This window comes from Manis javanica, chromosome 2, assembly GCF_040802235.1.
Source record: "Manis javanica isolate MJ-LG chromosome 2, MJ_LKY, whole genome shotgun sequence".
NCBI classification, from domain to species: domain Eukaryota; kingdom Metazoa; phylum Chordata; class Mammalia; order Pholidota; family Manidae; genus Manis; species Manis javanica.
The window spans coordinates 150114925-150129971 of NC_133157.1; the positions used below are offsets into that span (position 1 = coordinate 150114925).

The 15047-nt window shown below is 38.9% G+C and overlaps 1 protein-coding gene across 13 annotated transcripts in view; it reads right to left on the bottom strand.

Annotated features, from left to right (window-relative positions):
* Positions 1-15047, bottom strand: part of ASPH (aspartate beta-hydroxylase) — a 223489-nt gene that overhangs the window by 65551 nt on the left and 142891 nt on the right. For all 13 annotated transcript variants that reach the window (XM_073229585.1, XM_073229578.1, XM_073229576.1 and 10 more), the window contains 2 exons: positions 10086-10236; positions 7195-7331 (listed from right to left, as the gene is read on the bottom strand). In XM_073229585.1, the coding sequence (XP_073085686.1) occupies positions 7195-7331; positions 10086-10236 (288 nt within the window). The remainder of the gene's footprint in view (positions 1-7194; positions 7332-10085; positions 10237-15047) is intronic.

Here is a 15047-nt window from a genome sequence, read left to right on the forward strand (position 1 = left end):
AAGACATGCACAGACTAAAAGTCAAGGGATGGAAAAAGATATTTCATGCAAACAATAAGGAGAAAAAGCAGGTGTTGCAGTACTAGTATCAGACAAAATAGACTTCAAAACAAAGAAAGTAACAAGAGATAAAGAAGGACATTACATAATGATAAAGGGCTCAGTCCAACAAGAGGATATGACCATTATAAATATATATGTACCAAACACAGGAGCACCAGCATATGTGAAACAAATACTAACAGAACTAAAGGAGGAAATAGACTGCAATGCATTCATTTTAGGAGACTTAAACACACCATTCACTCCAAAGGACAGATCCACCAGACAGAAAATAAGTAAGGACACAGAGGCAATGAACAACACACTAGAACAGATGGACCTAATAGACATCTACAGAACTCTACACCCAAAAGCAACAGGATACACATTCTTCTCAAGTGCACATGGAACATTCTCCAGAATAGACCACATACTAGGCCACAAAAAGAGTCTCAGTAAATTCAAAAAGATTGAAATCCTACCAACCAACTTTTCAGACCACAAAGGTATAAAACTAGAAATAAATTGTACCAAGAAAGCAACAAGTCTCACAAACACATGGAGGCTTAACAACATGCTTCTCAATAGTCAATGGATCAATGACCAAACTAAAATGGAGATCCAGCAATATATGGAAATAAATGACAAAAGCAACACAAAGCCCCAACTTCTGTGGGACACAGCGAAAGCAGTCTTAAGAGGAAAGTATATAGCAATCCAGTCATATTTAAAGAAGGAAGAACAAACCCAAATGAATAGTCTAATGTCACAATTATCAAAATTGGAAAAAGAAGAACAAATGAGGCCTAAAGTCAGCAAAAGGAGGGACATAATAAAGATCAGAGAAGAAATAAACAAAATTGAGAAGAATAAAACAATAGAAAAAATCAATGAAACCAAGAGCTGGTTCTTTGAGAAAATAAACAAAATAGATAAGCCTGTAGCCAGACTTATTAAGAGAAAAATAGAATCAACACACATCAACAGAATCAGAAATGAGAAAGGAAACATCACGACGGACCCAATGGAAATACAAAGAATTATTAGAGACTACTATGAAAACCTATATGCTAAGAAGCTGGAAAACCTAGAAGAAATGGACAACTTCCTAGAAAAATACAACCTTCCAAAACTGACCAAGGAAGAAACACAAAATCTAAACAAACCAATTACCAGCAAAGAGATTGAAGCAGTAATCAAAAAACTACCCAAGAACAAAACCCCCGGGCCAGATGAATTTACCTCAGAATTTTATCAGACATACAGAGATGATATAATACCCATTCTCCTTAAAGTTTTCCAAAAAATAGAAGAGGAGGGAATACTCCCAAACTCATTCTATGAGGCCAACATCACCCTAATACCAAAACCAGGCAAAGACCCCACCAAAAAAGAAAATTACAGACCAATATCCCTGATGAACATAGATGCAAAAATACTCAATAAAATATTAGCAAACCAAATTCAAAAATATATCAAAAGGATGATACACCACGACCAAGTGGGATTCATCCCAGGGATGCAAGGATGGTACAACATTCGAAATTCCATCAACATCATCCACCACATAAACAAAAAGAAAGACAAAAACCACATGATTATCTCCATAGATGCTGAAAAAGCATTCGACAAAATTCAACATCCATTCATGATAAAAACTCTCAGCAAAATGGGTACAGAGGGCAAGTACCTCAACATAATAAAGGCCATATATGGTAAACCCACAGCCAACATCATACTGAACAGCGAGAAGCTGAAAGCTTTTCCTCTGAGATCGCGAACAAGACAGGGATGCCCACTCTCCCCACTATTATTTAACATAGTACTGGAGGTCCTAGCCACAGCAATTAGACAAAACAAAGAAATACAAGGAATCCAGATTGGTAAAGAAGAAGTTAAACTGTCACTATTTGCAGATGACATGATATTGTACATAAAAAACCCTAAAGACTCTACTCCAAAACTACTAGAACTGATATCGGAATACAGTAAAGTTGCAGGATACAAAATTAACACACAGAAATCTGTGGCTTTCCTATACACTAACAATGAGCCAATAGAAAGAGAAATCAGGAAAACAATTCCATTCAGCATTGCATCAAAAAGAATAAAATACCTAGGAATAAACCTAACCAAGGAAGTGAAAGACCTATACCCTGAAAACTGTAAGACACTCTTAAGAGAAATTAAAGAGGACACTAACAAATGGAAACTCATCCCATGGTCTTGGCTAGGAAGAATTAATATTGGCAAAATGGCCATCCTGCCCAAAGCAATATACAGATTTGATGCAATCCCTATCAAATTACCAACACATTCTTTATCAAACTGGAACAAATAGCTCAAAAATTCATATGGAAACACCAAAGACCCCGAATAGCCGAAGCAATCCTGAGAAAGAAGAATAAAGTGGCAGGGATCTCACTCCCCAACTTCAAGCTCTACTACAAAGCCATAGTAATCAAGATAATTTGGTACTGGCACAAGAACAGAGCCACAGACCAGTGGAACAGATTAGAGACTCCAGACATTAACCCAAACATATATGGTCAATTAATATTCGATAAAGGAGCCATGGACATAAAATGAAGAAATTACAGTCTCTTCAACAGATGGTGCTGGCAAAACTGGACAGCTACATGTAAGTGAATGAAACTGGATCACTGTCTAACCCCATACACAAAAGTAAATTTGAAATGGATCAAAGACCTGAATGTAAGTCATGAAACCATAAAACTCTTAGAAAAAAACATAGACAAAAATCTCTTGGACATAAATATGAGTGACTTCTTCATGAATATATTTCCCTGGGCAAGGAAAACAAAAGCAAAAATGAACAAGTGGGACTACATCAAGCTGAAAAACTTCTGTACAGCAAAGGACACCATCAATAGAACAAAAAGGTACCCTACAGTATGGGAGAATATATTCGTAAATGACAGATCCGATAAAGGCTTGACATCCAAAATATATAAAGAGCTCACATGCCTCAACAAACAAAAAGCAAATAATCCAATTAAAAAATGGGCAGAGGAGCTGAACAGACAGTTCTCCAAAGAAGAAATTCAGATGGCCAACACACACATGAAAAGATGCTCCACATCACTAGTTATCAGAGAAATGCAACATAAAACCACAATGAGATATCACCTCACACCAGTTTGGTTGGCCAACATCCAAAAGACAAACACAACAAATGTTGGCAAGGATGTGGAGAAAGGGAAACCCTCCTACACTGCTGGTGGGAATGTAAATTAGCTCAACCATTGTGGAAAACAATATGGAGGTTCCTCAAAATGCTCAAAATAGACTTACCATTTGACCCAGGAATTCCACTTCTAGGAATTTACCCTAAGGATGCAGCAGTCCACTTTGAAAAAGACAGATGCACCCCTGTGTTTATCGCAGCACTCACTATTTACAATAACCAAGAAATGGAAGCAACCTAAGTGTCCATTAGTAGATGAATGGATAAAGAAGATGTGGTACATATACACAATGGAATATTATTCAGCCATAAGAAGAAAACAAATCCTACCATTTGCAACAACATGGGTGGAGCTAGAGGGTATTATGCTCAGTGGAATAAGCCAAGCGGAGAAAGACAAGTACCAAATGATTTCACTCATCTGTGGAGTATAAGAACAAAAGAAAAACTGAAGGAACAAAACAGCAGCAGAATCACAGAACCCAAGAATGGACTAACAGTTACCAAAGGGAAAGAGACTAGGGAGAATGGGAGGCTAGGGAGGGATAAGGGCAGGGAAGAAGAAAGGGGGTATTATGATTAGCATGTATAATGTGGGGGATGGGGGAAAGGGGAGGGCTTTGTAACACAGAGAGGACAAGTAGTGATTCTACAACATTTTACTATGCTGATGGACAGTGACTGTAATGGGGTTTGTGGTGGGGACTTGGGGTAGGGGAGAGCCTAGTAAACATAATGTTCTTCATGTAATTATAGATTAATGATAACAAAATAAAAAAAATAGACATTGTTAAAAAAAATAAGGTTAACCCCACATAAATTTTCAGTCTATTAACTCTTTGAAAAGAAACCCACTCAACTGTATAGTAGGGCTGCATTTTAGACACTCTGCATCCTGCTGTGCTTGTTCAGATGAGATTATGATTTCAAATGTTTTAAAAACAGCTGGTAAATTTTATTTTTAAAGATGAAATAAAATGTTTCACAAATCTGAGATTTAGTATCAGGTAAAAAGAATAAATACATTCCAGGAATGTTTTGCAAAGGTGAGGAAGGACAAATCCCTAAAAGGTAAAAGAAACTAATATGCTTTCAGATCCTGCCGTAATCTCAAATGTGCTTGGCATCCAGTCAACCTTGATTTTATTTTCTGGAAGGAAGAAGGAAGCAAGAAAGGAGGGGAAGGAAGGAGGAAGGGCGGAAGTCTATAATTCCATCTTTGTGGCTTTTGACAGTGGCAGAATAATGCATATCTGATATAGTTTGACTCTTATATTCATATAATCCTGAATCACTGAGATACAGGATATTTCCCTCAACCAAACATTACAAGACAGGGCACTAAGTGTTAGGTTTTGGCTACAGGCAAATACAATGTCCCACAGGGACTTACAAAATAATTATGAAATGACCTGGAACAGGTAGTTTGATGGATGGCATTTATTTTCAACACTGTAGGATCAATCCACTGGGTGTAGCTATCAGAGATGTTACAAAAAGAAAATGTCTTATTCTGCAGTCTCAGAAAATGTAAAAATTATGGCAAGGAAGAAAAGACAACTACTTTGAAATTCAGTCATTTTCAATTAAGCATCAAGAGCAATCAAAGAGGAAAAGCACCACTTTGTGAGTGGAACCAGTCCCCAGACCAACTATGAAATGATTGTCCTTGACAGCATTTTAAACCCAGAAGGACTCATCTTAGCTATCACTGAGTAGCAGAATTTTGACATAAGATGCACCAGCTTCAAAACCACTGACCAAAACACCTACATTGAGGAATAACAAGCATATTCATCCACCTTTCTTTTGTAGAGGTGTTAGCTTTCTCCAGCTTCCAAGTTCACCTGCTATCCTGTTTATTCTGTACCAAATGAATTCCCCCACTGTTTGAAGGAGTCACAGTTTTGTAGACTTCGCAGTTACTTGTGACTTAGAGGTTATCTATTAAAATATTCACTGTAGGGGGATTAAACAAGATGGCGGCATAAGAAGTGAAGCAGAAAAGTCTTCCTAAACATACATGGCCAATTAATACAAGATAAAGGAGCCCTGGATATACAATGGGGAAATGGCAGCCTCTTCAACAATGGGTGTTGGCAACACTGGACAGCTATGTGTAAGACAATGAAACTGGATCATTGTCTAACTCCATACACAAAAGTAAATTAGAAATGGATCAAAGACCTGAATGTAAGTCATGGAACCATAAAACTCTTAGAAGAAAACATAGGCAAAAATCTCTTGAATATAAACATGAGCAACTTTTTCCTGAACACATCTCCTTGGGCAAGGGAAACAAAAGCAAAAATGAACAAATGGGGCTACATCAAACTAAAAAGCTTCTGAACAGCAAAGGACACCATCAATAGAGCAAAAAGGCATCCTACAGGATGGGAGAACATATGTAAATGACATATCTGATAAGGGATTAACATCCAAAATATATAAAGAACTCACACACCTCAGCACCCAAAAAGCAAATAACCCAATTAAAAAAATGGGTGGAAGATATGAACAGACACTTCTCCAAAGAAAAAATTCATATGGCCAATAGGCACATGAAAAGATGCTCCACATTGTTAATTATCAGAGAAATGCAAATTAAAACCACAATGAAATACCACCTCACACCAGTTAGGATAGCCAACATTGAAAAGACAAGGAACAATAAATGCTGGCGAGGATGCACAGAAAGGGGAACCCTCCTACACTGCTGGTGATAATGTAAATTAGTTCAACCATTGTGGAAAGCAATATGGAGGTTCCTTAAAAAACTAAAAATAGAAATACCATTTGACCCTGGAATACCACTCCTAGGACCCAAAGAAAATAAGATCCCAGATTCAAAAAGACATATGAATCCCTATGTTTACTGCAGCACTGTTTACAATAGCCAAGAAATGGAAGCAACCTAAGTGTCCATCAGTAGGTGAATGGATAAAGAAGATGTGGTACATATACATAACGGAATAGTATTCAGCCATAAGAAGAAAACAAATTCTACTATTGGCAACAACATGGATGGAGCTAGAGGGTATTATGCTCAGTAAAATAAGCCAGGTGGAGAAAGACAAGTACCAAATGATTTCCCTCATTTGTGGAGTATAACATGAAGTAAAACTAAAGGAACAAAACAGCAGCAGACTGACTCATAGACTCCAAGAAGGGACTAGCGGTTACCAAAAGAGAGTGGGTGGGGAGGGTCAGTGGGGAGGGAGGGAGAAGGTGATTAAGGGGCATATGACTACACACATAATGTAGGGGACCATGGGGAAGGCAGTTTAGCACAGAGAAGACAAGTAGTGACTCTATAGCATCTTACTATGCTAATGGACAGGGACTGCAATGGGGTGTGTGGGGAACTTGATAACATGGGTGAATGAAATAACCACAATGTTGCTCCTGTGAAACCTTTATAACATTGTATATCAATGATACCTTAATAAAAAAGATATTCACTTTAAGGCAGAAATCCCTTTCAAGGATCAAAGAGTCAATGCCCTCAGAAAGGTGAGTAATTTACTTCACATGCCCAAAAGGCTCATGTTCTATAGTCTCTTTCTAGACTGGATTTTTGATAAAAAAGGAAAAAATTATGTGCTTCACATTCATGGAAAATTCGAGTTCCTCTTCTGGTCATAAAGAACACTTTTTAGAAAGGGTGTTTGTGGACTGACAAATATGAAGTTTTAAAAATATCACAATTATAAGTTGAAGGTTTCAATGTACAAGTGTTAACTATAATTTCAAATCTTCAGATCAAAGGAAAAAAAGGGATAAAAATAAAATTAAGAGTATGTCAATAATAATAATACTTACACTCTAACTTAATTTAAAATAAAGTAATTGAGAACGTGGGCATAATAACAATTTACAAATAACATTGAAGTTCATGTTCCAAACAGTTTAGTGGAGTTACTAGAAGTCTGCTGCTTGCTTACCTCTTCATAAACCTTCTTGGCATTGTCATTATCTCCTATCAGCAGGTACCCCACCCCAAGGTCATTCTTCAGAGAAGTATCGTCAGGAAATAGTTGAACTAATTTATGTAGGGTAAGCAGGGAGCCTCTCATGTGACCTGATTTGGTGGGGAAAATGAAAACACACAGTAGAAATAACAACAGATCATATACATCTTTGTATTGAGACTATAGATCATGAGACAGTGTCAACAAAGCCTAAGACCAGCTTAAATCTGATTCTATATACTGACGGCTAAGGACCTCTTAGGACTTCAATATGCAGCTGCAATGGCATCAATAATTCCCATGAGTAGATTAGAACCACTTTAAAGACATTCTAATTTTCCAAATTCAACTATGTCAAATTCCCTCTTAAGAAAGTTTTGGTTATTAATTTCTTGTAAAAAATGTTTTACTGGGATATTTTTGTTTATTATGATTAATGTCAAAATTATGAGTAGAGAATGGACAAATACAAAGTCTAAGAGATTCCAGGTCTAGTGAAGAAGCACGGAGGTACACTGCTGATGCTTGCAAGTAAGTGTCGTCATCTCTAGGTATTAACCTAGCCATAGAGCAAAGGAGGCATCAGCCAGTATTAGGGGACCCTCTGGTGGATGATAGGATACTATGCACAACATGAATAATGAAAACCCAAGCTTCAATTCATTTTTAAGGCTGTCTGATGGGAACTCAACATTTCTGGGGTCGACTGTCATTACTCCTTGCTTTAGCTGGACATACAAATTGAACAAGGGCAAATGTGCAAATTAAGACTACTACACATGACAAAAGTAATTACCTACAGGGCTCAGTTGCCCACAAACTGAATATTAGCCAAGAGTAGGGTAAGGCTATTAATAAGCTAATGCAGTGGCATGTCTCATTAACAGATAGACTGGTTCCTCTTGTGGACTGCTCTTTTATTATCGGCCAATTTGGGACAGGTTTGCTCAGCTATTCACTCCCTCACCAAATGTGACTTCACTTTTCTGTGCCTGCCTTCCCTACTATCTGTCCCACTTAGTCTCACACTTTTCTTCTGCTTCTAAACTTCCCGTTAAGCATTCCAAAGGCCCAGGTGGAACTCTCTCCTGCTGCCAGCCCGATCCTTCCTGCTGCTTCACGGAACCCTGGTCTACTGTGGGTGAACTTCACCAGCTTGTCACTTTCCCTGAAGTCTTCTCCATACTAGTCCCTCCTCACAGAGCCTCCTCTACCGAACTTGCTTTATTCTCATTTGGAGGAAAAGACTATAGTTTACCCTTGAACAGTGCAGGGCTTAGAAGCCCTGACCCACTGCACAGTTGAAAATCCACATACAATATTGATATCCCAAAAACTTAATTACTAAGAGCCTACTGTTGCCCAGAAGCCTTACTGATAACATAAAGCTGATTAACACATATTTTGTATGTTACATATATTATACATTGTATTCTTACACTAAAGTAAGGTAGAGAAAAGAGAATTATTTTTCAAACTGTTGTGAATCTCCAAATTTTTCCAATATATTTATATGTTTTATTAAGTATCACCATATAAGTGAGCCCCTGTTGTTTGAACCTGTGCTGTTCAAGGGTCAATGGTACATTCAAATATTGAAAGAGTGTTGCAGACGAGCTTTAGGTTTATTCATCCGCAGGCCGTCTCCCCCCAGCCCATCCCTGGCCCCGAATGATGTGAGGTAAGGGGAGCCCTCTTGGTGCAGAGCTTATGAGGCTGCCAAAAATGCAGTAAGCAAGATGATACTTCCTGCTTTCTTTCAAAAATCAAATGAAGGTAAAAAATCCACGATGAACAAGACATCAAAATTTTAAGACAGAGTCAGTAAACAGTGCTTAACAAATGGTGCTGGAGGCAAGAGGAAAACTGAGTAATACTGATTTTGTGCCCAAGGCCAGTGCCTCCTCTGAGACCCTCCAGCCTTGCATGCACGCTGTATGTTCTTCTTCTCCAGGACTGGCCCTTATGGAATCTAAGTCTAATGGACCATCTCTTCTAGTTTCTAATCACCTCTTGGGTTCTACTCCAATCACAGATTTTGGTCATCTACCAAAACAACACAACTAACCTTTAATTATATCCCTCAGAAACACTGATGAAAGGGTCACTTGACCTTGAATATGACTTACATGAGCCTCTCCTAGTGATACTGATCATTCATTCATGTAACTCATCCAGCCAGATGAGCAACATGGCTTGGATTATTCCCTCCTAGCTTACTGATGACATGTTAGGTGGGAGAGAATCACTTGGTCACAGCAAAGTTAGGTTACAGCCAGTCTTAGTAGCCTTTGCCACTGGGAACCTGGGTCAGTCAGACAGGATGCATTATGCTGTTCTTTGCAAAGCATTAGCAAATATACTTGATGGTTAAAATTTGTTTTCATATTATTTCCTTTAGTATAGATTCAAACCTCACAGGTAATTTTAGTGTCTGAAACTCCTAATATTCCTCTATAAAAACTGTCCCACTGATAATGTCAACCTCCATGAATCAGTATGTTACAGTTAAAAGAGAAAAGAATTGGTATGATGGAAGAGCTTTTGATTCCGGACTCTTTAATTTATTAGCTATGATTCCTTAAGCAAGTTATCTAACTTCTCAGCAACCCATCTGCCTCAGTTTTAAAATGGGGGCGGATAAAGGGAAAGGGGTGGTAAAAACACCATCAGTATCTTTGTAATTATTAAGGTTAGGGTTACTATTTCAGTCCAAGACGTAGTTATGTAAATCACCTGAAATTAGTTATATGATTCAGGCTTCCTTCCATGTAAGTAAACTCTTCTAAGAGTGTGGCTAGCCTCAGGTTCTTCAAGATAAAAGCATGGCATCTGCTGTTGAATTAACTCATATGCCATCTTACCTAAAAATTGTTGTCTGTCTGACCGCCGCTTCAAAGTCACCTTCACCAAGTCTGCGGGGACATCGGGCAGGCTGGCCACTTCTTGGTAGGTCTCGATGGCCTTGCGCAGTACCTCGTTGCTCCTCTGCTTCTCAGCCAAATCATCTTCACACTAGAGGGAGTTCCCACATTGGGTAAATGTCCCATGACAGCCTCTATTTGTAGTAACCAAAATACTCATGAAAAGTTAACTTTTGGACATGTTTAAAAAGTAATTCAAGACAGATTAAAATTTTCTCTTTATCAAGAGATGAAAAAAAAACAAAGGAAAGCAATATGACATGTTATCTTAATAACATGAAGAAAAATTAGCTACCAAGTTATAGATGAGAAAGAATATCATAAAAACATATGCTAGGGCTGATGGAGATTTATACCGCACTATCCGTCAACATTATACAGACAGGACTCCAGCACACAGTTCTTTCATTAGTTTGTGTGTTCATTCACTCATTTAACAACTATTTTCTGGGAGCCAGGCACTGTTCTATGCATGAGGCAGACAAATAAACCATACAAAGTCCTTTTTTTGTTTTGCTTCACTATGGAAAGGAAAGAAAGACAATACATAAATGGAAGTATCCTGTCTTCTTCCCATACATGCTGTGGATAAAAGCAAAGCAGGCTGAGGAGTGGCTGGAAGCCCAGTGGTAGGGAAGATGCCAGTTTAGGCAGGATGATCAGGAAGAGCCTGAAAGAAGGGAGGGAGCAAGGCAGGAGGTACCTGGGAGAGGGAACAGCAACAGCCAAGGTGTCCTGAGGCAGAAGTGAGGCAGGGAGGAATGGCTGGTGCAGGAGGGGAGCAAGGAGACTGATGGGGTGTTGGGCAATGAAGAACCTGGTAAGCTACTGCCAATTCTACTACACCAACTCTGTGAGATGGAGAGACACTAGGGTCTTTTGACATGATCTGATGTGTGTGTCGAAAGGATCAAGCTGGCAGCAGAATGGAGAACAGACTGAGGGGTGGGAGGAGAAGCAGAGAGCCCAGTTTGGATGCCCTGGCAGGAATCCACACAAGGGGTGATGATGGCTTGGGCTAGGTAGTAGTAATGAGGTGGTTGGATTATAGACATGTTTGGAAGGTCAGAGTCAACAGATTTGCTGATGGTCTGAATGTAGGGTATGTCAGAAAGGAGGAGAGAGAGATCAAGGACAAATTCAAGGTTTTTGGTTTGAACAGTTATCACATGGCATTGCCATTCCCTGAGAATGGGAAAATTAGGCAGAAGCAGATTTGTAGGCATATGGAATCAGGAGTTTAGTTTTGGGCGTATTAAATCTCAATGCCTCTTAGGTATTCAAGTGAAGATACTAGACCAAGGTGGATATGAGCTGGATCCAGGAGAGAGGTCAGAAAGATAGGGAGGACCAGCAAAAGGACAGAGAAAGAGGGAAGGAAGAAGAAAACACCAACAAAAATTGGTTTTCTGGAAGCCAGTGACAAAAGGGATCAAGAAGGAGTGATCAATCATGTTAGAAGTGTCATCAGATTGGGCAAGAATAGAACTGAGGGCAAACCATGTTGGATTGGGCAACAGGGCCCCTCGGGTGGCCCTGGCAAGAGCAATTCCATGGGACCACTGGGGACCTGTAACAAATTGGAACAGATTCAAAAAAGTACAGGAGGAAAAGAAGTGCAGACAACTCTTTGAAGGAGTTTCACCATAAAGGGAAGTAGAGAAATGGGCCAGTTCAGTGGAAGGGAACATGGAGACAAGGGAGAGACTGTTATAATTACAGGAAATATTACTGCATGTCTCAAAGCTGATGCAAAAGATGCAGTAGAGGAGGAAAATCTGGTAATGCAGAAGGGCACACAAACATGAGAATGCTGTCTGTCACTCTGCAGGGGAGAGAGTATGGCAAAGGGACAGGAATAGTTCATGTCTGCCAACCTAATGGAGGGAGGACAGAGAGACGGGAATAGGTGTAGGCGGATTGTTAGTGCAGTAGTGGGACCATGAGGACATTCTCTTTGGATACTTCTATTTCTTTAGTGAAATAAGCAAGATTTGTAGCTGGGGATTGCGAATGGGAATGAAATAGTGGACGCAGGAGAAGAGAGGAGAAGGTATAAAATGGTCATCAATATCTCATCAGATTTAGTAGACTACAATTTGAAGATTACCATTTAAGGAAATGCTGAAATTAGCATATAAAGTTTTTCTCAGAATATCTTTAACATTTTTATCTTTTTAAAATCAAATTTGTGTACTCAATATATAGATGCTATAGAACCCAAATAAAGCATAACTCCACAATCTGAGAACATTGTACAATGTGATCCATCCCTTTCCCACCAGTAAAAACAGTAACAATCAGTACAAATGGATAAAATATTTGTGGGGAGCTTTTCAGAAAATACCATGTCAAAAAACAACTTGTTAATATATACTGATTAAGTAAATTTCTCAAGATGATGAGGGCTGGAATTGAAGCAGTGATAATAGAGAAGTGGACCAATTTATGATAAGGGAAAATTACTAGGACAAAAATCTCTAGGTTGAAAGGGCAATTCAACTTTGCTTGATAGAAAAGAGCTTCAGAATATACAACTCTCTGTTCATATCTGTAAATGGTCTCTGGAATAGACTTATCTACTAGGAGAAAGAGTCCAATGTCAACGACCCATACTGGTCACCCTGCCCATGTAGCCTTCTGAACATTCATGTGCTGGCTTTTCTGTTTAGACATCAATTTCTTGTGAGTTTGGTTATGGCGAATTAACTCCCCAGAATAGGACTGTTCACAGATGACTTCACAGAATGAGAGTCCCAGCACTGAGAGTGCTTTTGAGACCATCAAGTTCAGCTTCTTTCAGCTACCAGATTCTAGAACTGGAGAGTCTCCTCAAGGTTAGTACAAGAACAAATGCCTACCAAGGTAAACTTTCTTCACAGAGATAGGAATAAATATCACAATAAACTCAATCTGAAAAAGAAAGATAGTATAATCCATATGCCTTGTTCCCCCCTCCCCCACTCCCACCCTAAGGCCCTTATGAACATTTTACAACTTCTAGAATTGGGAAGAAATCTCTTGAATGAAACCAGTAGGCTTGGCTTTGAAAATCAAAATTATACAGACTGGTTTTTATTGGTTAAGCATCTGTAGATAAAATGATTTGGGTGGAAACATTTCTTACAAGACATTGCTGAATTTTTAAAATTTGTTGGGATATTCCAGAGCAACTGTTGAATCTTCTAACAAAGAATGAAAAGGTCATCATTTATTCCTGCCTATAAAATCCATCTTCTGTTGGATTTTTATTTTTGAAACTCCTATTCATTTACATTTTCTTTTAAATTACTCCATTAAAATTTAATTTACCATGCCTAAATTTTGCTTTATGTCAGACTAATGTTAATATCAGTAACACCTTGCAGCATGTAATTTAGAGATAAAAAAAATACTGCTTGAGGCCTAAATCTCAAATTCCTATTGTAAAATAACACATAAATACAGCAATCACCATGTGCATTTACTTAGACTTTGGTGCCCACAATTAATATCACATGTAAAGAAAAATTCTAAAGCCAAAAAGTGTTTGCCAAAATTAAATTAGCATTTGCATCAATTATTATTCTCTAGTTAATATGCTTTCCTTAATATGACAAAGTATATCCCTTATTTGAATAGGTGTGATCTTTTGGTAACAAACACATTCTCTCTTGCTTAGCAACAATGCAATTTAGCAATTTTGGAGGATTACTGACCAAATTAACTTAAAAATGATATAGCTGCTGTCTGCTAACCCTGGTTTGTACCACGGGTAAAAGGAACTTACTTGTATTAATTTTCCACAAACTTAATTTATTAAAATTTAATTAATAAAAATTTAATTAGTAAGTCTTTCATGGGGAGATAGGCAGAATTTGAGCATCTGGATCTCAAGGGGTCACCACCTTTAGTTCAGAGCAAAACATAGTTGTTTTATCTGTGAATGTGTTGGTTCCTGTGTGAGTGTCACACATTGCCATTGTTCCGACCCCCTTCAAAGGGCACTGTCAGCTTCTCCTGGGGCTGGAAATTTTCTATAGCTTTGCATCTGTTGTTCCCCAGCTGAATGAGAATCTCATCCCACCAGTCAGGGCTGTGGGAGTCCCCTTTACTGTCTGACACATCTGTCTCCCTGGCCTGGCTTTTACCCTGAGGCTCATCCATCCAATGGTCTGCTTGACACCCACCTGAATGTCTAAGAGGTACCAAAAACTTCATAGGACTAAAAGTGAATGCTTGATTCTGCACCTCCCCAAACCTGTTCCACTATCCTCTCCTCATGTGGTCAAACCAAACCTCAGGGGTCACCCTCAAGTCCTCTTTTCCTCTGACCCTTACATCTAACCTGTTGTCAAGTCCTTTCAGCTCTGCTCCTGCACCATCTCCATGGCCACAACCACAGTCCGAGTTACTGCACCTTGAGTACACTTGTAATAACCTCCTATTCCTCTGGCTTCTACTTTTGCCTCAATTAATCCATTCTCCACCCAGCAACCAAAGCAATCTTTACAGAATAAATCCCAAGGTGGGCACAGCCATGCAAAAACACTCCAGTGGCCTCCCAAGGCCCAGGATTACAATGTGTGAGGCTTTTTATTGGTTTAGCATCTTTGCACGATGGTCATCTCAGTGGACTTTCTCTGCCACCCTACCAGACACATCAACTCTCTCACACGTCCTGAGACTGTGCTCTGCTTTACTCTGGTTCTCCGTAGTAGTCAGCACTAGCAAGCATATATATCTTACTTATTTATCTCATGTACTGTCTTTGCCATCATAAGGAAAACTCCGTATGTTTGCTGTTGACTGTATCTGCAATTCCTAGACCAGGGCCTACCATACAGTGGGTTTTCACTAATAATTTCTGAGTAACTCACTTTTAAAATATCTTCCACTGGAATACAAGGACAGAGCACTCTA